The 23757-nt window shown below is 39.1% G+C and overlaps 1 protein-coding gene across 1 annotated transcript; it reads right to left on the bottom strand.

Annotated features, from left to right (window-relative positions):
• Positions 1–1619: 1619 nt before the first annotated feature.
• lurap1 (leucine rich adaptor protein 1) lies at positions 1620–19749 on the bottom strand. Its single transcript, XM_017697935.2, has 2 exons — positions 19164–19749; positions 1620–2527 (listed from the first exon to the last, which is right to left on the bottom strand). The coding sequence occupies exons 1-2, from the start codon at positions 19365–19367 to the stop codon at positions 1841–1843; spliced, it is 891 nt and encodes a 296-aa protein (XP_017553424.2). The 5' UTR covers positions 19368–19749; the 3' UTR covers positions 1620–1840.
• Between the last annotated feature and the right edge of the window lie 4008 nt (positions 19750–23757).

Raw genomic sequence — 23757 nt, 5'->3', positions numbered from 1 at the left:
TGAGGTCATTCTGTCAAAAAGAAATCAGGGGAGTCTCAGTTTTTTAAAGTAGATGATTGCAAAGTCAAAATATTTTTTTCTTTTATTATTTAACATTTATCTTGGTTGTGCTTACTTGTTCACATGACTGATGCAGTGACCACCACAAATACTGGCACCCCTGGTACGCATGTGCAAAGCAGGCTGTAAAAAATATTTTTATCGTTTATTTTTTTTGATATGTCATTCAAATATTAACGAAAATCTAACCTTTATTTGAAGTACAATGATTGAAACAAATATATATATTATCAGGAATAAGAATGTTTTTTACAGCTCATTTTGCTCATGATTACCAATATTTGGAGTGCCAATATTTGTGTAGGACACTGTATTTATATATATGTTCTTTCACTTAACATACTGATTATATATGGTTCATATTGTGCAAAGCAATTGTCAAGTAGGCTGTTATATATACACATAAACCATTAGACTCTGACTGAATGATTAAAATTCTCAAAAACGTTCTGATGAATCACAAGAGTGATTCCTGAATTACTAATGCAACAAAGGTGAAGGCCGTCAAGATAAACTGATTGGGTGAGAGCTAATGCTAACCTCACTTTAGCTATTATTAGACAGTTATCGGTAAAAGAATAACATTTCATTGTCTTTCTTTTTGCATATTCCCATCTCTACCCTGAGGGTCAGAGCACAGGTCAGCCACACTGTAGCCCCCTGTGCTGAAGAAGAAATGAGTCCATTCATTTGATACTGCAAATGTGATATGAACTGGAAAACACTAATAAAACGCTGTATGGATTGTATTATATTTACGGAACCTGAAACATGAGCACAGGTACAAAAATAATATCATTATGATTTCTTGAATGAACAGCTAAAACGTTTGGTCCTCTAAAATACTTCAAAAATGTTTGCTGTCCCACTTCCAGGTATTAATATTCCAGACTGTGTCTCAGGCTGCACAACACACAACTCATCATTTGCTTAAACTGATTAATAAGCTGATCTTAACTAGAAAACATTAGAGTCAATTTTCATTGCCATCTGTAGTCTTTCTATCACAAATGATTACAGAAAATATTAATAAACACTTCGATATTAAACAGAGAAAGCATTACAGTTTATCAATTCATTCACTTGAAAGAAACATTTAAAGGAAACTGCATTCCTGATGAGATTCCACAAGCACAGCCATTTGTAATAGATAAACGCCAGCACACCTGATTGACTTTAGATGCTAAAATTAAATCCATCCTTTGTAAGCTCTGAGCTCTGTGGCTCTTTGACATCATAAGCCTATGTGTTAATCTGTTTGACCTATGACCTCAGTTTTGAGGTTCCTTGAACGCTGCTCTTATGCATGGACATTACTGTGCACTGAAAAAAATGATGCACTTCTGCAAATTGTAACGCACAATTTCTATTTATTTGCTGAATTCAACACACTGGCAATAAAATAAATAAAATACATAAATAAATAAAATGTGGCCTGTGCAAAAGTTATGGCACATTTTATATTCTATGTTTTATTTTTTGTTAAACTCAGCAAATAAGTAGAACCTGTGAACTACAAACAGCAGAAAAATGCCATATTTAAGTTCTGTGTAGAGGATGTGTTAACTTAGTTTCACTTCGAAAATCAACAAAACAGGTTGGTGTTCAAACTTTTGCACAAACTGTACATCATTTCCACATGAATACACAATTTTACATCAACACAGTTTTCAGTTTCAGTTTCCTTCATGTGGAGATGTACACATCTGAATGCATCACTTTTTCCAGTGCATCTGTCCAACTTCAAAGTTCAGCACCTTTCGCTGTGTCACTTCAATCCTCACAAAAAGGTCACATCGTCTTGCGACTGCACCCAGCGCCAGTGTGCATCATACTCCAAGTGCACTTTACCATTCATTTTACAGCTTTCCAGCTCCACCTTGCCATTTTTATACGTTTTGCTTTTAGGGCTGAGGTTCTTCCCCAGCTTCTCAGCAAGACGAGCCTTGGGGGAGTCCATCTCAGCAGCTCTCTTCAATGCACTGTCCAGGACTCCAGTATCACTCTTGTTGGATTCCGGATTATTGGAGTCACGGTTGATCACAGACGAAGGTCGCCCAGCTTCGGGAGCTGTTTTGGCCTGCACCACTTGGGGATCCACTTTAGGGACGTCCGGTTTCACCTTTTGATTTTTTGCCTGTGACGTTTCTGTGCTCAGTTGGGCAGGGCATACCACAGAGTCTGCCCCACTGGAAGGACAGTACTCGTCCAGATCATCCGCCAACGTGTCCAGGTAGCTGCCGATGGAGATGTTGTCTAGCTTGTCGTGGGGATCCTGCAGGCTGCTCCAACTGCCCCTCCATGAGGTGTCTGGGCCCTCTCCCAGGCTGTACTGGCTACTGGTTAGGCTGCTGCAGTGGCTAGTCAGCGGCCCACGCTCCTCCAACAGCCACTTCACTGCCTCGATGCCCTCATGCAGTGCCAGCAGCTGCTGCAGGATCCGCACGTCTGCCGCCCGTAGGTGAGCCTGAGCAAAGAGACACAGAGGCATTCGCATTAGCAGAGAGATTATGAAGTAGCAGGAGAGAATCTCTGCAAGGCAGAGGAGGTAAACTGAATTATAACATTACAGCCAAAGTACAATACTGTGCCAAAGAAACCGCCCTTTATTTATTTCATTTAAAGTAACCATGAAATACAAGCTTTTCCTTTTTTTGTTTAAATGTATATAATATCAATTCTGTCAGTATTTAATGTTTCTGTTCTTTGCCTTTATTTCACCTTCCATTCTTTTCATGAGACTTGCTTTCATTTTCTTAACGAAATCTGTCTCCAAAGTTCAGTCTTAGAAGTTGGATACATTTTCTGCTTTTTATGACCTCAGTAATCCCAAACACACATTCGATGGTGTTGAGATCTTGACTCTGGGGTGATCGGTCTATTGTTCTGAGATCACCAGCAGCTTATTCGTTTGATTTGCAATTAGTTGTCTTTGTCCTTTTTTCAGTAACAGTAGCTTCTTGACAGCTACACATCCTTTCAGACTCATAGTGTTGAGTTGTCTTCACACAGTGGAAGGATGGACAGAAATATCTGTGGATTTGGAGAGAAGCTTGATTTTTTTTTCATCTATCAATGATGAAAACGTTAAGTACTGTTTATCTGTGAAGGTTTCGGTGGTCTACTGGGTCTTGCACAGTTGATAGGAGTCCCATTTAAGATAAGATAAAATAGACTTTTATTATCCCCCTGGGGGAAATTTACATTGTTACAGCAGAATACACAGTAAGCAGATAAAGAGTAGTAAGTAGACAAAGATATGCATCATACAAAATACAAAATATAAGATATACTATAGAAACAAATAAATAAACAAGGTGTCTGTTGGCAGAAAAATATTAAAAAATAAAAATAGAGTTAAGAAACTATACAAATTTGCAGTTTACACATGGGGTTGTATGGATATTGCACATTTCTGAGCAGGTAATGACTGGATATTGCACAGAAATTGTAGATATTGCACAGTAATAATTATAGATATTGCACAGAACTTGCATATGTATTGCACTTGTACCATTCAGTCAGCAGCAGATATTGCACATTAATTAGAGGTAGGATAAGATTTTCTCTAAATCTCTCTAAGAGTGCGTTTTTGGAAACTCCTATTTTTCACTTATTTTCCTTCGACTTTCCTTCTCCTTATTCCAGTGGATTATTGTCTGTCCAATCCAGAAATATCTTGTACTTGTGCTTTATGGTCATTTTGACTGTTAATTAAATACATGGGTAGTCACTGACTTTTGCACAGTGCTATAAATCCAAACCATTTTATTGTATAAGTGCAGTTTTCATTATCAGGCAAAACTGTGGCCACTGAGATAGCTACATCAAATATCTTTAGGCCTATTCCTTAATTTTTCATTAACCCCTTAAATAGCCAGGGCCCAATGGCAAGCCCAAAGTTTTATTACACGCTTCTATAAGCTAAGAATAGCTCAGCCAGTTTGCACTGAAGTCCCTGTAGTTATTGAATAATAAGCCTTAGCATGTAATAAGCCTGGGATTACACTCAGTGGCCATTTTCATCAGACACACCTACCATACAGATGACCTTTGTAGGTTTATGATTATTGACTGTGGCTCATCTGTTGCTGCTCAATTTATTAGCCCCTTCAATGAAACACAGACCACCGTAGGACCAATGTTATTTGAAATGTGCAACAGTTATACTGACACTGAGTTGCATGGTAATGGGTGTGATTTTGGTACGAGTTTGTGAGATGTAGCAGCGTTTCCATGTCTTTATGCATGTGGGTGTCACTGCTGGGTTAAGAATACTGTCAGCCAAAAATATCCAACCATCAGCAGCCCTGTAGTCAGAACCTGACCACTGATGAGGGGCTAGAAGACTAGCACAAAAACAAGAACTATAGAGATGAGCTACAGTTTCTAACTATACGCCTACAGGCTGTACCAACCAAATAGATGTGTCTAATAAAGGTGTAATAACAGGACCATAGTTCTAATCACAGTTCATTGTATCACACACTGAAACCTCCATGTAATAACACTTAATAATACATTGAACAGTACTATTCTCACATCACTGGCACCCGCAAAAGACGAAGGGCCGCCCCACTTCCTAAAAATCCCAAACGAACCCATGACAGAAGCTATGACGTAAAACGTTAAATTGAACAACTGGGAGATGAGCCAGCTAAAAGGGAAAAGGAAATGAAATGCACAGCACTAAAGCTGTTCTAACAAGGCTGATTGGACCCGTGTGTATACGCAGCAGTTGTGCTTAATCTTAGTGTGAGTTCGGGAGTTGTGCTGACTGCTGACGAGAGCCAGAGGGCCATTACAGTAAGTGCTGTTGAGATTTATGGAGCACTCTGACAACATCAATTCTCTGTAGCGAAGCCTTCACCAGCTCCCTGCTCTCTTCTGCCCACAGCCCAGTGGACAGCCTTTCGTACACAAACACGAGCTAACACTAAACAGTAAACATTACGCTTTATAACATACTGTAACTGACACGGTTTCTATAACAGACAAAGCAAGGATTTCACTTAATTCTTCACTTCTTAGTGAAAGAATTCACACTATTTAAATATGACAGAAATTTGGAGTAACTTTTGTATTCAAACTGAAAAGTTGCTGAGACAATAACTCAAACCAGTTATTTTGAGTATTGGACATTTTTGGGCATATTTTGAGTTAAGATGAATTTATTCAAACGTATCATATTCCCTATTTCTTCTCTAAGTTGACTTTAAAAGGCAAACAGTCCAATTATGAGAAGAGTATAAAGATGGTTTGAGATTTGGTGTCATTAGATTGTACGATCTCAAAAGTCCTTTGTCTGTCACTGTGATGTGACAAATTTAGTCATGCCATCTGGATGTTTATTGTGTCAATGTTAGGGCAAAATAAAGAAAACACAGGCTGTATGTGGAACAGTCTACTGAACTGGTTCAAAGTCAGGTTTCAAGTAAACATTTTGGACTTCTAGCTGGCTTAAACTGACTGGCTTAGAGCTAAAATACCTCTGCTTTGAATGACCCTCTGCCTTAATTATGTTTATTTTATTCAAATAGATGACTATTCCACTTTGTCACTATCAAAACAGTCATAACACTACTGAGACTTTTGCAAATGTTTTAGTAGTGACTGTTTCGGTAGAGACAATTTTAGTTCATTTGGAACAGAACTCAAAAACCCTAGCCAGAACATGACTAGCAAACACAGCTTTGAACAGTTGTATCACATAAAATCATGATGTTTTTCATTACAACACAGAAAATATGTGTTTTATTGGAAACAATTTTTAATGTTACACTGATATTCAGACTTCAGGACACATTTACTCAGATCAATCTAAAATGCAGGGTGTGGCTAAAAAAAGTCTTGCCTATCGACTGAAACTCAGTTTTGGTCGTGACATGAAAACACTGGACAGCATTTTTTAATAAAGTTTTCTTTATTTACATGTACAAAAATGTATTATGTTATTAGTATTATATAATATATAATAATAATATAATATATAATAATATATAATATTATATATTAGTATTATGTTCAAATTTCCAGGGTTAGGGTTTGGGGCAAACACCTCTCAATAGAAAGTACCCTGTAAATAATGCTTTTGTATATATAGGTGGGCCAATTTTGAACTAATTTAGTAGAGTGGTCCACATATAAAACATCTAAATATACACAGCTGTAATGGATGATGGACTGTTTACTCTATGTACTAGTCCTAGTCTTACACTATTCATAATAATCCATGTTAAATGAATGAAATAGTCTACCTGGCATCTGTAAGGCGTAACCTGTCACCTCAGCACATGCAGATCAGCTTCTAATGTCTGTAGGCAACACAAAAGTTAACAAGTCTTAACCATGTTCCACCTGATTCAGTGGGTGAGCTGATGACATCCTGTATCAGTGAGTTTATCTGCATTATCAGTGAATTTAGACTGCATCAGTGTTTACATTTAAATGTTTTGGACTTCTCGTACTTAATAAATATTTAACCTTTAGTAAGGGAATGTTAAAAAACAACACAGGCACTTCATATGTCTAATAAACATGCTATGAAGTTTTTTTTAGTAGTGCACTAATCTATTCTGTGTAAAAGCAGTTTCTAAATGGACAGAGTGCTCTTACGGTGCATAATACATAGGCTCATACTGCTCTTTTAACCCCTGGAGACCAAATCAATACAGAGTCAAAATGGAGAATATTGATTCTCAGAATGCTCCTCTGACAATTTTGCAAATCAATATTGTAAATTCCATTCACATTTCAGCCGTCATCACATTAGAGACACACTATGTCTACAGGCTCGAGATCCTCTGCAAGACTTTATGATGTGTATAGCAATGCACATTACTGTTCAAAAGTTTGGAATCACTTGTAATAATAATAATAATATTGAATTTGATTCAGCTATAACTTATACAGTGTAGATTGAAATATTATAACTACACACTAGTATGTCACTAGTATGTAGTAATTTGTTGGTGAGTTATCTTAAAATATGAGGCGTTCTGGCTGTTTATTTTATTAGAATGTCTGCTTTATAACCGGTTTTACGTTATTGAAAACGGCGATTCTAAACTTGTGAACAGTATTTGCAGGCCATCATCAAAAAATGAAATTTTCTGCATTAGTTTGCTGTGTCAGTAACGGTTAGCAAACGATATATTGTGCAGCCCTGTATGGTAACGTATGGAGCAGTAATACCCTCTCAGTGAGGCACTCTGTTGATGACAGCATTAAGCACCCATTTTCCGCTTCCTGCAGCTTTTCCTCTGAACTCCAACAGCTTCTACCTCCTACTGATATCCAGGCTGTTGTAGTCCATCTGTGCTCTCAGAATCACCAGTCATAAATCATCTCTGTCAAAGATCTGCTCATGTTTTTTCAAGGTACAGCTGACTAGAACTGAAGGGAAACCTGAGTCTGTACTCATAAAGCTTCGGAGAACTGATCTGGGATCTGATTTCTCACTTATTTACCTTACTAATGAGAATGAATCCTAGATCTGTACTCCTACTCTTAGAAGCTTTATGAATTTGGGCCCAGATCTCAGACCTTGAAATATTGCTCTGACAGAAATTATGCCTTGAATTTTGTTGCTGTCCAAATAAAACCAAGTCCAGCCAATTTTCGTTTTCATATTTTAGCATTTGAGTGCACCAGACGACCTTAATGTGAAAACTTCATGATGAATGGATCAATTCAAATGCTCCAAAATTGCTTGGAATAAAATCGCTTTACATTATTTATGTTAAATGTACCCATTTTTGCCTGTAAAGCCACTTGTCACTTTGGAGACAGTGATGATTTGCTTTATACTAATCTGTATACCTTTTCTATTAATACAACTTTGAATATAGCATTTTTATGCAGGTTTTAGTGCACAATTTCTATTTCTATTATAGTTCAGGGGTGCAAATAGGGTCTGACAAGTGGTGGGGGACCAATATCAGGAGGCGATAGCTCACATACAGCAATTCAAATGTGAAACTGGGTAAATACAGTACACCTACAATTACACGCATCATACTGATACCTCATGCTTTATATGTCAATATTAAAACACAAAAATTAATATCATCACCAGGATTATCACACTTATTCAGTAGAGATTCAGTGTTGTTCACTATTACAATGGCTTTTTTTCCATTATGTCACTGAAAATCTTACTCTGATCTGCACATTGCTAGAGATATTTTACCAAACATGGGTCAGACAAGCCCCATCACCCCACCACTGAATTTGCACCAGCAGCAGTGGAGTTTAGCCCGGAAAAAAAAAGTGTGCCATAAACTTTGCACAGTCCACATTTTATGTTTTCTTTTTCCCCAATATGTTAAATTCAACAAATGCACAGTAATTAAACAGTAGGTGAAATTAAACTATATAGAAGTGTGCTCCCTGTACATGATGTGTTAAATTATTTTCTCTTAGGAACTCAACAAAATGTATTTGCACCAGGGGTGCTCAAACTTTTGCATTTTATTAATGTGGGAATGATGTACACTTCTGAAAGACTGTACTAACAGACATACATGCTGTTATTTACTTGCGTGACACCAGATCTCTCTGGTATTCAGCTTCACTCTCACCACCTACATGATGACCACCCCTCAAACTAATTGTAGCCTCCTGATACAGAAAAACATGAACAAAGCAGCAGTGAGAGGAAGGTCATGGAGACCCAGAGGAGGCAGTGAAGTTAGCTGTGACCAAACTGCATTATTTACTGCTGACGTCAGCCTCACTAATTACAGCACAAAGGAAAGAAAAAGAGGAGGAAAGAGGGAAGGGGAGTGTGTGTGTGTGTGTGTGTGTGTGTGTGTGTGTGTGTGTGTGTGTGTGTGTGTGTGTGTGTGTGAGTGTGTGTGTGTGTGTGTGTGAGACAGAGAGAGACAAAACAATCATACAACAGGAACAAAGAAATGATATTTTACAGTAAATGGAAGGAAACTGTGTAGAGAAGAGTGAGATAAAGTGCAGAGCCTAAAATACACAGTCTGTGAAACTGCCATCCCAAAAACACAACTAATGTGAATATTTCCAGTCTTACAGGTTTCAGTGCCTGGATTAACTCATGCCATGCTCCACATATATAAAATACCTACTGACAGCTTTACAGCCTTATAAAACCCCTACAATGCTAAAATGAGCAATGAAACAGAAATTTTACAGCTAAAAGGCTACTTTCTAATCGATGACACTGCTGAATTGTTTGTGAAAGCCTGCATGTCTGTACTGGTAACGTCCAACACACCCAATCAGTTTCTGTACAGGATTAAGGAGATGCTTTAATTTAATTCCTCATATCACTTTTGTTTGCACTGCAGCTTTTGTAAGCACACACACACACACACACACACACACACACACACACACACAAATCCTCAGTGAGTCTGAGGAAACATGCCAGTTTGGGGGTTACAGTATAAGAGAAGCAGCTACCGTGTATGGGAAGAACAGAGGTAAAGGAAATTTGAGAGAACAGTGGTTTAGCACATTGATGGTAAGATACCAATGGCCACACTGGTTTGAACTGTAATGACTGATTGATGTGATTGATTTCTTTTATTGTAATATGTTGGTGGTAATTGTATCTGGTGCAACAAGATGTAATTCAACAGCACAATATACATTTACGGCATTTGGCAGACGCTCTTATCCAGAGCGACTTACAATTTGATTATTTTACACAGGGAGGCCAAGGTGGTGTTAGGAGTCTTGCCCAAGGACTCTTATTGGTATAGTGTAGGGTGCTGCCCAGGTGGGGGATTGAACCCCAGCCTACACCATAGAAGGCAAAGGTGTTAACCACTACACTATCCATCCAATATACACATAAACAAACAATGTAATACATATACAGCAAACAATATACAAGATTTAATATAGGAGAATCCCACAAAAGTAGTTTCATCTGTGCATTCTTACAAATTGTCAGTCTTACAAACTATATTTACACTACTCAGAAGAGCTTAGTAACCTTACAGCAGTAGGAAAAAAGCTGTTCTTGCAGCAGGTTGGCTTACTTTCTATGGCTCTGTATCATCTCCCAGAAGGAAAAGACAGTTCGCTGGATGAGCTGAATCATTAATTATTCTCTTCACTCGCTTCAGGATGTGTTGAATGTAAACAGAATCAACTGAAGGAAGTGATATTACAATTATGTTTGAAGCTTTACTCAGAATGCCTTGCATCCAGTCTGGATATTTATATTTGCATTCCTCACTGTAATAGATGACACAGTGGTTGGTATCGTGTAGTGGGTAACATGTCTGCCTTCTACACTGTAAACTGGGTGAGACACTATATCAATAAGAATCCTTGGGCAAGACTCCTAACACTACTTTCACTTACCTGTGTAAAATGGTCAAATTGTAAGTTGCTCTGGACAAGAGCATCTGCCAAATGCTGTAAACACAATTGCATCACTGAATATATTTTCAGTACTCTGCAAAAGTCAGAGACCACCCTTAATTTTTTTTTAAACTCCCTGTCAAAAAGTGAAATATAAGTTACTCATTTTCACTCACACAAGGAAGGGAAAAGTCAGAGTGGAAAAACAGGCATTTCCATAACTAGAGTTCAAAGATGATTTAATAATGTAGAGAAAAAGGGGGTCCTAAGAACTATGCAAGACCCGGTAGACCACCAAACCTGACCATCTCAGACAAACAGTATTTAAAGCTTTCGCCTTTGAGATCCACAGGCGTTCTTGTCCATCCTTCTACTGTGAGAAGACTTAACACTATGAGTCCGAAGGACGGATGGGCAGCTGTCAAGAAGCCATTACTGAGAAAAGACAACAAACAAAAAAGATGAAAATTTGCAAATAAAACAAAGAAGCTGCTGTTGTTCTCAGAACAATGGACTGACCATTCCAGAGTCCAGACCTTTACATCGCTGAATGTGTTTGGAATTGGTTGGATCAAGTGACACAGAAAATGCAACCAACTTCTAAGACTGCTCTTCGGAGGTTTGGAAAAATATCCCTGCAGATTTCTTTGAAAAACTCAAAGCAAGTCTCCCAAATAGAACAGAAGCTGATAATAAAGGCAGAGAATAGACACATTAAATAGTAAAAATACTGATATAATAATTAGATGATGAGGCTTCTTTGTAATTTTCTGCTAAACAACTTGTACTTAGTGGCTGTTTTGACTAAAATCAAATACATGAGGGGTACTCTGTATACTCTGTATATATAGCCCAGTTAAATATCAAGGTAAAATGTGTTAAAAGATGTCAGTACATATGTGGCTGAGAGCTCTGTGAGAGTGAGAGAGAAAGTAAGAGAGACATGGTAGTAGAAGTGTTGGTGTGTGAGGTGTATTAAGAAGGTTGGACTGCTCTGAGTCTTTGGGTTGGGTTCAGTCTGGCTCTGTGCTCCAGTCTGAGGCTATTGGAGCCACTCATAAATCCACTGTTCTCCCTGTCTCAGCACCAATGTGGCTCAGCTCCCCTTCCCCACCTCCACCCGCCCACCTCCTTCTCTCACTGCCTGCACGCAAACATGCATGAGTACATCCATCAGTAATATTCAGAAATATTCCATTATTCCGTTCATGCTCCAAAGCTGCATTAGTCTTTGAAAAACAATGTGTGCTCTGACTTGGTTGATCACTTTATGAGATTTTGATTATGAAGGGATTTATATACACAGTCCTCATTGTAACAAAGTCTAAAGTTTCTGAGAAGATAACTTGCTTCTAACTTCATGCTTTTATTCAATTTTGGACCATTTCTATTGACCCACACAATGTATAAACGGCAGCTGGCAATCAACGGTGTAAAAAAAAAGAACATTAGATTGGTCTATGATGAAAACAATATAGAATAAATAATGTCATTAGCCAGTTAATCTCTTTGTCTCCTGTACTCCGTACTGCATATTCTTCCTGTCATTCTGTACAGTCACGTTTCAGTCAGGCTAGTGTAGACGGCTCTTTATTTTCACAGCCAGGCAGATCCCATTTTCCCCCAACGTCTCCAGCTCTAATCCCTGGAATTCTCATTTTCCCTGCCGAGCCGTTTCGCTCAGTTAAATATCACACCGCAGACATAGAGTGTGTGTGTGTGTATTTTATCTTGCATGTAACTAATGTCTCAGTGTATCTCCTACTTATCCTACTCCTTTATTTCTATAAATATTTTTATTGAAAAAAAATGTAATCACCCCACCCATTTTTCATTGTTCTTTAATTATTTTTTTCCTTTTCATTTTACACCAAACGTATCACCATAAGAGAAGTGTTACCTCTAAACAAACTTCACTTCCTATGCTGGCAGGTGCTGGACGTACTAAGGCATTCCAGTGCAGTTATGTAGTGAAGTGAACTCGGCAGTTTTTGAACCTGATATGTTTTTACTTTTACTCAAGATATTCCTTGCTAGGAAGCCTTTTCTTCTATATAACCCAAACAGTCTAGATTCAGTGAGGAAGTCTCACGGCATACTAGGCCTCCAGAGATTATTTAGTTTTTATTTAAAGGTGCAGTGTGTAAGATTAAGGGACATTTATAAGTAGAAATTAAATATACTTTACAAAACCATGTTTTCATTAGTGTATCCCCAACCACTACTATGAACTAAGCAACTATGAATGCTGTTTTGTTGTTGAGTTAGAATGAGCCATTCCTATCTACAGAGGGAGTGGGTCCTCTTTCAACATGTTGCGTGACCATGTTTCTACAGTAGCCCAGAACAGACAAACCAAACACTGGCTTTAGAGAGTGCCTATTGCGTTTCTACATTGGAGCGGCTGCTTATGCTAGCTAACCGTTTTATGTCATGAGAATTTTGAAAAATGGAGGATCTACTTATTTTGTAGCACAGGTGAAAGCAAGGGAGGATGAATCCTCATCGTCAAAGAAGCAAAAACGTGAACACAATGAAATCTGGACAAGTGATGGCAGAAAACCTGATGGACATTGTAGGTTCTACTACATGTTTGGAGAGGGAGGGGTGAGGAAAGAGTATTCAGTTGGTTGCAATCTGCAAACTCATCACTAGACACCCCTAAAAATTACACACTGCTCTTTTAATACACTCATTACACATGTATTTACACTTTGCAAGTACCACAGAAATACTGTTATTTCATTGTCAAGTTTTGGTTGGAAACAAAAGAGTTAAATTTGTGAAACACCCAAAATTGACAAATCAAGATGTTATTCTCTGCGGTAGGTCTTCTAGGCAGATATAGCCAAGTGCGCTCTGCCATTGGTTAGGACTTCAGGAGCTGAGCAGAAGGCAAGATTAATCCCTAAAATAAGTGACAGTGGAATCAACCAATCACATTTAACTTACAATGGGTGGGACCATTTCACGAGAATAAATGTCACTCTAGGCCTTTTGGAAGTCACTGACCACAAACATGAGCAGTAGTCTGATCAACATCTGTCAAATGAAGAAATGGAAAACAGCTATAGCAGCTCTAAACCAGGCCCCTTTACTGAAGGAGTCCCTGTAAAACTGTTAAACACATGACAAAATAGATCTGTTACAAGCTTCAAATAAAACATGGAATTGCTGTTACAAGCTTCTTGTTTAATCTAGAATGGTCAAAAAATTTTCCTGTGAATTGCCACTAGCTTAGCACAAGAAGGCCTACAGGGGTGCTAGCAAAACTTAACAGTAGCACAGTGTTTTTTTATTGTTTGTAATGGGGTTTGATAGATTTATTTTCCAATTTAATTTTGATAAACCATTTAAATATAATTTAAAAAGACAATTACTTAGATGCATAAATATTTTTTTTTATATTATTTCATTTACATTCTGTACTAACAGGCTACAGTCCACACTCCTGATTTCCTGTCATAATATGGGCAATAATATGACATGAATATGTAAGTAGAAAAGGAAAGCATAGTTGTTTTGTCCTGCTAAAGTTCACACAACAACTTTTAATCAAGTTCAAATCATAATATGGTAGTTGGTTAGTGTAGTGGTTAACACCTTTGCCTTCTACACTGTAGACTGGGGTTCAATCCCCGACCAGGGCAAGCACCCTACACTATACCAATAAGGGTCCTTGGGCAAGACGCATAACACCACCTTGGCCTATCTGTGTAAAATGATCAAATTGTACATCGCTCTGGATAAGAGCGTCAGCAAAATGCTGTAAATGTAAAATAATACAATATCTCCTCTTATACTTATGACCATAAATGTGGCAACATTTGAAAGGATCTGTTCCTTTGACAGAATTTCTCAACGTATTTGATTTACCTCCCAATGAAAAAATGGTTCTGATAGCTGCAACTGCTGAGGGTTAACTCATTCTCTCACTGAAGTAACAGCACTTTTACTCGATCATGGGTTTACACTAATTTACACACCTCTGCTCAGAAAGCAGTGACTCAGTAAGGAAAAGTGAATGTCACTTTGCCAAAATATCACAGAGGATACATACACAGCCTAAAGCTGATACATAAACACAAGCTTGTGCACAACAACGTCATGCCAAAGGCAACCCAATGTCAAAATACAGGAATGACTAGACATCAAACCTTTCAGGGCCGTTCCACTGAATACACTCTTTTCTCTCTCACACACACCTGGAGACACCTTTGATTACAAAACACTGATAGACAGGCCTCTTTCACTGATATTGCACCATGCCACTTACACTGTCCTTCAGTGCCTCTCTGTCCTCCTCCGCACTTATCACTTCACCTGCCCCTCCAACCCCCCCCCCCCCAAATCTAGACGGGGAAGTGGGAGTCCTCTCTTCCATCTGTCAGCACACCATCCCCTGTGCTTTCCATCTGCACAGCAGAAAGACAGAGAGAGAGAGAGTGTGTGCAAAGTCATTGAGGACTTTAGGCTTGCTCCACAGTGCACAGGTGCTTAAGGCCTGCTACTGTTTATTTAAATCAAAGGGCCACAGTTTTTAACTGCAAGCTTATTGGTCAATTACTTATCTTAGATAAACTTACAATAAGGAAAACACACTTATACTAACAGTCAGTTATTTCAGCATGTACCCCAGTGGCTTCTATTATAAGAGTGTTTTAAAAACCCTGGTTGATTTTGCATCAGTTAATCATCTATGGAATGTATGATTTACACATCAGATCATTTAGTAGTGAACAACTGTGTCTTTATGATGAAGTTCTAAAGTGAACATATTTTAATATACTTTAATAATTTAATATAAATTAATATAATTTACATTTAAAAATGTTGGGCCCTTGTCTGAGGCAACCCCATATTTATTTCCTCTCAAAATCGAATGTGACACTCTCCACAACCATCCCTAATTATATATTGTTATGAATGTTTATCATTTAATTTAACATAAACGCATAGATCACTATATTATCCAATAACAAAACAGGAGATAAACCGAACCCCAAACTTTTCCAGAAGAATGAATCCCAGCAATGCAGTGATCCGGATGACATTTCAGAATTGATTAGAGTCATTCCGTAAATGTGCTGAGATTAGATTTGGCTCCATCATCAGGAGAGAAAATAAGGGGGAAGTGGTACCCTGGGGGGGCTTCTTCCCCCAAGTCACCCTTCTATGAATTATTCTATGAACTACTAATATACTAGTACTAATAAACTAATATATAAGTCATGTAGTTATGAGAGTGAGGAACTGCTCTCTACTGAACTCTAGTAGGTCTCAGAGAAAACAAATAGCTCACATTACATTAGATCTCACAAGATCTAATTATTTGACCTTCACTATGATTATTAAAAGCCACTCTTGGGCCTTCTCTCTTGCTGCGTTCCTTCGGGCATGGGGGGGGAGTGGAGGAGAACACACTGCGGTCACACACTGCCGCAGCGGCGGGTGACACGGCCACACAGCATGAGGTCAGAGCCACTGACAGCTCATCAAAGCTCAGGAGAAACAGAAGGAGGTGAGAAACAGCATCAGGGTGACAGAATTCCACAGAATCGAGAATCAGCTCTGTTAACACTCTGGAAGAAATGAATGCATGTTCATCCTGTCGTGAGGAGGAGGACTGTTCAAACAGCTAGAAATAGCGCTGCCTGCACCAGCTACTTTACAGCAACAGTTCACTGAAAAATCAAGTTTACAGATTATTTCCCAAAATATAGTCAATCAGTGTTTGAAGTTTGTTTTATCAGTTTTGTACTGGGGTTATAAGGCTAAAATAGCTAAAAGGTAATGGAAACGTATAGCCCACCAGCTGGCATCATCCACTCAATCTCAATAAACTTGCTTATGTGGTTTTTAACACTGTATGACTTACTGTTATACTGTAAATGGTCACAAGATTTATGACACCACTGCTTTAAGCCATGCAATGCCCTTACATTTTGTAGTTAAAACTATATCACACAGTATCAAAACCACATAGGCAAGCCTGTTTGAGATTACTGAACAAATCAAGCTTGAGGCAAGTGCGTGATTACCTTTGACATTAGCCTCAGAGCTCCAACTATAGAAGAAAACTTCAGATAGCAACACATCTTGGTTGACTGACTACATTGGTGGTAGACCAAACATCATCTCTCTCTCTCTCTCTCTCTCTATATATATATATATATATATATATATATATATATATATATATATATATATATATATATATAAAACCTTTAGAACCACTTTTGTGTCAGATTCTGTCGGATTAAAGTGCCATTTTTCTGTAACTGAAGACAGTATATTTTAATATGTGATGGTACCTAAACAGAAACTCTGTACTGTAACATTGAGATGCAGTATGTAGTGGTCTCCAAAGGACATGTTTTTCCCTGTTCTTCTAATGCCAGTTCTGCAGATCCATGCTCTGGACAGTTTTGTGCTTTTTGTACCTAATCAGGTCATTACCAAGAACTTCATAAGCTAATTGAATGTGTTTGAGACATCAGGCCTGGGAATGTAAACCATTGTAATAATTTGCCCGAATATGTTTTCTTACCTAAATAGTTTAACTGTAGCTCAAGACTCATTAGCAAAGCAGAAGTCCACCAGCTTCAAAAAATTCCTAAATAAAGACATTCAGAGTGATTTGATGTAAGTGGAGAAACTTACCGACTCAGATTTCAGATGAAAGTCAGTTTATTTATTATGCAGAACTGTGTTTTTAGGTTTTATATATAATGTTGATTGTGGTAAAATAGTTTTAAATCTGAGAAAAAAAATCTTTGGGGACAATTTGGGCTCACAACTCCTTTCGAGACCCCTGCTCAAAAAATGTTTTACACCAAAATCTCAGAACTATTGTAAAGCAATAACTCAGACATTAGGTAACATGGGAGCATCTTTGAGCTTTTATGTGCATTTAAACTCTCTGGACCACTGGTTCCTATCACCACCACTGTGAATAATTCAGACTTAGTAAGTTTCTGTAAAATGGAGCATTTCACATCATACCACTCTGAATGGCATTCTTTACACCTACATGATTTAGCTATGCACTCATTTTGAAAAATAGACGGCGTCCCCATTTAAGTTCCCTAATATTGCCTGGAGTACACATGCTAATCTCCTAATGCCTTGATCAATATGGATGGTCACAACTAATCAGAAATAAGGCTCCATAAATGATGACTTTTGAGTCCCTTGACATCTCTCTCATCATTCAAGGGACACCAAGTGACAACATCTAGGCCTCATTTCCTTAATGGGTCTGTCTTATTTCAGTCCCTCCCATTTTTACAAGAGCACACAGATTCAGTGAAATTTCCCTGTGGAATTGAGTGGAACGAGCTTGACAGGGTTGTGTGCACAATGTCAATGGAAAAATGCAGTAAATCTTCTCTTGTCACCTTTCTTTACCTATTATTGATTCACTATCAGAAAAGGACAGGCTGTATTTTAAATATGCGCTGGTGTGACATGTCCAGATTACACTGTCACTTAGTAATTGAGGCTAGTGTTTTTCCAGCATGCTACTCTTCAAACAGAACAAACAAGTTAGTTAAAGGTCTCATACCAGCCAAATCTATGTGTCTATCTATATGGTTATGACAGATGCAACATGTTTACATTCTTTGTTCCAAACTGACCAATCTTGCTAGAACAAATAGGTCACAAATCACATTAACAGCTTTGTTACTCTGCAAACCGCAGGCTGGAATGGTAAGAAGTATTTCATGTCCATGCATTTTTTTTATTGTGGTTGAACTGGTCTGTGGAATTTGGGCTGGAACATGTGAAACGGGGAAAAGAGAAGAACGCAGATACCAAGATAACTTTGCTCAGCTTAGGCAAAGCACTTCTACACTGCCAGGCACAAAAAAGCCATCAGAGCTTGTGTAGAACTAATGTAACTCATTCTTTTACAATATGAAATATCTTAGCAGTGAAAATATGGTTCTCTGTAGAAGTTGGATGCATTGGCGTAGAATGTACGTAACATCATATACATGGTACAGTGAAATTCTTGTTTCAACTGGCTGTCTCATATTTACTTCTGTAGAGTAATGAGGGTTATTCTCCATTTATTCATTCATGCAGCAGCAAAGCCCACCACAGACTCGAGCCCTGGATGTCTTGGCCAGATGGGTGTTGTAGTAAATACACATATCACATACACATTTAGTGCACATGACTCATAACAGTAAACCAGTACACTGGATTTAGAACCACACTCGTAAACATAACATGCACATACATAAAGCTCTGCGGTACAATCAGCTCTGAAATATCTCTGGTTGCATGGCAACCTTTCAACATGGTGATGATTCAGTGAAAATCCGAGCCTTTCCCACAGCTTTCTACAAAACACTCCAGCCATACAAGTGCACTGAAGCCCTATAGATGCTCACAGATTAGATACATCCAAGCCATTTTAAACTTTACTGTCATTCCTTCTCATCACAGTCATGCGTTGAGAGAGAAATGAAATGGAACACAATGATTAACACAGCAGCACACAAGAGGATGAGGTAAAGGGGTCAGCAAATACCATAATATTCAAATCTCACATCCAAATCCAGAGAAAATTCCTGGCAGCTGATTTAACAATGACTGCATCTGGTTGGTCACTTTTGATCACTAGGCAGAGAGAAGGTAAAAGCTGTATCCCACACCTAGACCTTAAGGACTGGTATACTGCAGATGTGGATTATTCTAATGACCAGTTGCCCTTTATAAATGAGTGTGGCTACAAAGCGCCTTACCATCTCCACTTTGAGTCTCCTGATCTTTTCATCCAGACCCATCTTCTCTGACTGGCCACTGTCAGGGCAGCTGGGCTTGGGGTGGCCCTGGAGCCCTGCCTCCTGCCGCATCCATTTCAGCAGCCCCTCGGGTGTCTTCCTTCCCACTTTTACCTCCAGGTCTCTTAAATCCGGGACACATTCGTTGACAGCAACTTCATCCATCACAGAGTGAGCCTGCAATCTCTACAACCCTAGTTCCCTGGCTATGATGGCTCAGCAGGCTTTCAATTCATTAGACACTATGCATTTCTTGGCCATACATACTGAAAGTGGTAGGATGATGATAAACTGACAATGAACCAAAAACGTCCAGCCCACGTCTAGCCTTTTCCAGACTGATGCTCATGTCCAGATGTGCAGGGACGCTTGCAGTAAAACATCATGTAACGGACGAGGCTTCGTCCTCTCAGTGCTGGTGCTCGGGCTTCCGTTCTCCTCTCTCCAGTCCTGGAAGCGCTCCGTCCAACACGCAGTCTTTCCCCTTCGGCTATGATCAGAGCGACCAGGCGCGAATTCCACCTGCGTGACAGCGCGCGCACAATAAATCCCCTTATTTCTTTTCTCACCCGTATTACGACGAAGCTCCGCCTTCCAGCGCAATGATTGGCTACTCCGCGAAGGTGAATTTGAGCGACTAGCCAATCCAAGCGCAGAAGGGAGGGGCATGTCAGAATACGGGTGACAAAAAACATAACACGGAGGCCAGAAGTTGTCTACCGTAATAACTGTAGTAAGAGAGAACAAACGCAATACCGTAAACGCTCTCCACTTAACATGGAGCTGCACTTTGTAGTTCTACAATTACAGACTGTAGTCCGTCTGTTTCTCTGTCCACCTTGTAGACGTAAAGTCAGAGACGGTAGCTCATCTGTTGCTGCACAATTGAGTTGGTCATCCTCTAATCCAGGACGCTGTTGGCTGGATGTTTATGGTGGGTGGACTGTTCTCAGTCTAGCAGTGACACTGAGGTGTATAAGAACTCCAGCAGCACTGCTGTGTCTGATCATACCAGCATAGCACCACGTCAGTATCACTGCAGTGCTGAGAACGACCGACCGCCTAAATAATGCCTACTCTGTGGTGGTCAAGCTGATAAAATGGACAAAGAGTGTAGATACAAGAAGGTAGCTTTAATATTATGGCTGATCTGTGATATTTTTTTTGAGATCCTGAAATAATCACCGATCTAATGCTGTTATTTATTGTGTTTTCTATTTATTGCTTTTATTATGATCCTGGCCTTTTTAGAAAAGGTCAAATAAAGCAAACTCCTGGTTTCACCTCCATTGTGAAGACATGTAAGTCGGTATTTTTCTCTACCATTTCACATTGGTTGAAAAATACAGAAATTTTGGAAAAACAAAAACAAAAAAAACCCTTTATTTGCTTGTACATACATTCACCGACCACTTTATGCAAAGCACCCGTACACCTTCTCATTCGTGTAATTATCTTATCGGTCATACATGTGGCAGCAGTGTAGTGCATAAACATATGCAGATATGGACCAGCAGATTCAGATAATGGTTACAGCAACAATCAGAATGGGGAAAAATGTCATCCTAGTGAGTTTGATTATGGTATAACGTTTATTTATGGTTTGAGTATTTCTGTAACTGCTGATCTCTTGGGATTTTCACACACAGCAAAAACATCTAGTAAGTGGCAATTCTATGGATGGAAATGCCTTGTTGGTGAGAGAGGTCAACAGAGAAGGGCCAGACTGGTTTGAGCTTACAGAAAGGCTATAGCAGCTCAGATAATCAATCTAATTGTGATGAACAGGATGGATGGATGGAGGAAAGCATCTTGCACAAAATGTCGAACCTTGAGGTAAGTGGGCTATGACAGACCACACTGGGTTCCACTTCTGTAAGCCAAGAACAGAAAGCCAAGGCTGTAGTGGGCACAAGCTCAACAAAAAAATTGGACAGTTGAAGACTGGAAAAACATAGTCTGGTGTGATGAATCTTGATTTCTGCTGAGGCACATAGATGGTAAGGTCAGAATTTGGTGCCAACAGCATTAATCCATCTCTCAACATGCCTTGTGTCAACAGTCCAGGCTGGTGGAGGTGGTGTAATGGTGTGGGCAATATTTTTTTGACATACTTTGGGCCTATTAATACTAATCCATCATTGCTTGAATGTCAAAGCCTATTTAGGCATTGTTGCTGACCATGTGCATCTCTCAATAGCCCCAATTTACCGTCTCTTAATGGCTACATCTAGTACGATAATGCACTGTGTCACAAAGCAAAAGTTGTCTCAACTTGTTTTTCTTCCTCAGTCCTCAGATCTGAATCCAATAAAACACCTTTGAGATGTAGTAGAGCAGGAGATTCACAGCATGAAAGTACACCTGAAAAATAGCAAGGAATGTTTCCACCATCTTGTGGAATCCATGCCACAGAGAACTGAGGCTGTTTTGAGAGCAGAGGGAGGCCATACCCAGTATTAGTATAGCATTCCTAATACAAGTGCTTGCTGAGTGTTTATACTTCTTCTTCTTCTTCTTCTTCTTCTTCTTAGTCTACTTTCCCGACAAATGGTTTATATAGGTATAATTACCTACTCCCTAATTAATGCTACTGTGACATCACATTCTGTCTTTTCCAGGTCATTTTCACTTTCTAGCTACACATCCATGTCCTGGCATTATTTTCTTTGTGTCTATGAGATTGAACGGACAGCCGTGAAGAAGGACATTGAGGCCCTGACCTGATGGATAACAACCTAACCTGAGGCAAACTAACACTGTATTACATCATATTAGGCTGATCAGGAGGTGTGACATCTGCCTGTCAATTAGACTTCCACACATAAAAATGCATTATAGCAGGACAAACACAATCCTCCACCCATGTCCATTCTCAGAGCACACCAGCCTTGCAGACTCCAGCTCATAACTTCTGGTAAAATACTATATATGGTCTACAACTGGTAAATTAATAGGCTGACTCTTTCCAGTGGAGTCTCAACTGCTGCAGTTGCACATTTCTTGAAAAGCAATTCCGTTTCTCTCTGCTGCTTCCAAATGAGACTCCCTCCAAGCGTTGCTAATATCGAACACATAAAACACATGGAATGTGCCTGTCGGAAGTGGAAGGGGAGAGGAGACTGGGCTACTGAAACCTTGCCCTCATTGCTCTGTCACTTTGCACCTATAGCGCACCAAAAGCCCAGAAAGATGATATCATCAAACAGCTGCAGGCATCACAATATGAGGATCTCCTCTCTGCTAAAGTCATTATGGTGGAAAATAGAACAGCAGGGAGAAGAGGATAATCACTCAGTGTAGACTCAGACATTGAAGATTTCAAGGTTTCGTGCTGAAGTACATTCAGTTCTTCCACTAGTGAAGAGAACATAAGGTTATGATCACGCCATAATGCATTTGTATTGCTGAGATGTGGGGTGATGCACTACTTTTCCAATAGTATTGATGTATTGAATAGCAGTCATGCACTCCTTCAAATGGTATTCACTTTAATCAAGGAATCGAGAGCATCTTCATCACATGATCTAGACTGAATGTATTTCTAGTGTATGTATTTAAATGCTTTTACGGTTACAGGCAGTTACTTGTTACTCTGGTCCAATCAAACTGTCATCGGAATGGTGAATGCTCACTTTATAAGAACTCATTTGACATCTAGTGGTCAGTAGAGGAAATGCACAATGGACTTCCTTTCGCTGACGAATTAGAAAAATATTACTGAACAGGATTATTTCGTAATGCCTTGCTATGTAATGCCTAAAATATTTCCTCTTTCCCATGATCTAAAAATGACACCACGCCAGGTATCAGGAAAATACTTATGTAGAAAAATGCCTTCACACCTGTCCTGCATGCATATTTTGGAAAACAGAATCTAAACAATGCAGAAGTCTTCTGTCTTCTCCTTACCCAGAATAGTTCAATCATGAACTGAATATCAGATAAGCCAGGCTACAGTACTGAGGGACACCCTAATCTTGTAAAAGCATTGTTCATTCTAAATGGATTTCAAGATGATGAGAAAACATGCGCAATGTTAGGCCAACTTCTACTTAAGAAAATTTAACCCCTTCAATGGACAGGGTCCACCAGCAGGTCCAAAGTTTTATTACACACTTTTATAACCTATAAATAGCTCAGCCAGTTTGCACTGAAGTCCCTGTAGTTACTGAATAATAAGCCTTAGCGGCCGGAAGGTCGCTGGTTCGATCCACTAAGCCGACAACGCGTGACTGATGTGCCTTTGAGCAAGGCATCAAACCCCCCAACTGTCATACGGCGCACGGGTGACCAGTGCTCACTGCCCCCTGGTGTGTGTGTTCACTAGTGTGTATGTGGTGTTTCACAGCATGGATGGGTTAGAATGCAGAGGTGAAATCTCCACACTGTGGGACTAATAAGGGTGACTTAATTCATTTAAGCTTAATTAATGAGGGATTTAAAGTGGTTAATACAGTGGATCCTTGCACCACAGGGCCAAAAATGTGTACCTTTACTGTCAGCTGTTCTGATCTTTTGGTTGACAAAGGTTAAATCTATAATGACAAAGCAG

The sequence above is a fragment of the Pygocentrus nattereri genome, chromosome 26, assembly GCF_015220715.1.
Source record: "Pygocentrus nattereri isolate fPygNat1 chromosome 26, fPygNat1.pri, whole genome shotgun sequence".
NCBI lineage: Eukaryota > Metazoa > Chordata > Actinopteri > Characiformes > Serrasalmidae > Pygocentrus > Pygocentrus nattereri.
The sequence above is the reverse complement of the archived record's forward strand: the minus strand, read 5'-3'. Positions and strand labels throughout refer to the sequence as shown.

Bases quoted from the DNA above. Each gene is read 5' to 3' on its own strand.
- lurap1 (XM_017697935.2), bottom strand. From the start codon at position 19,367: ATGGATGAAGTTGCTGTCAACGAATGTGTCCCGGATTTAAGAGACCTG. The intron at 2,528-19,163 runs GTAAGGCGCTTT...CTCTTTGCTCAG, and splicing joins GGAGACTCAAAGTGGAGATG to GCTCACCTACGGGCGGCAGA.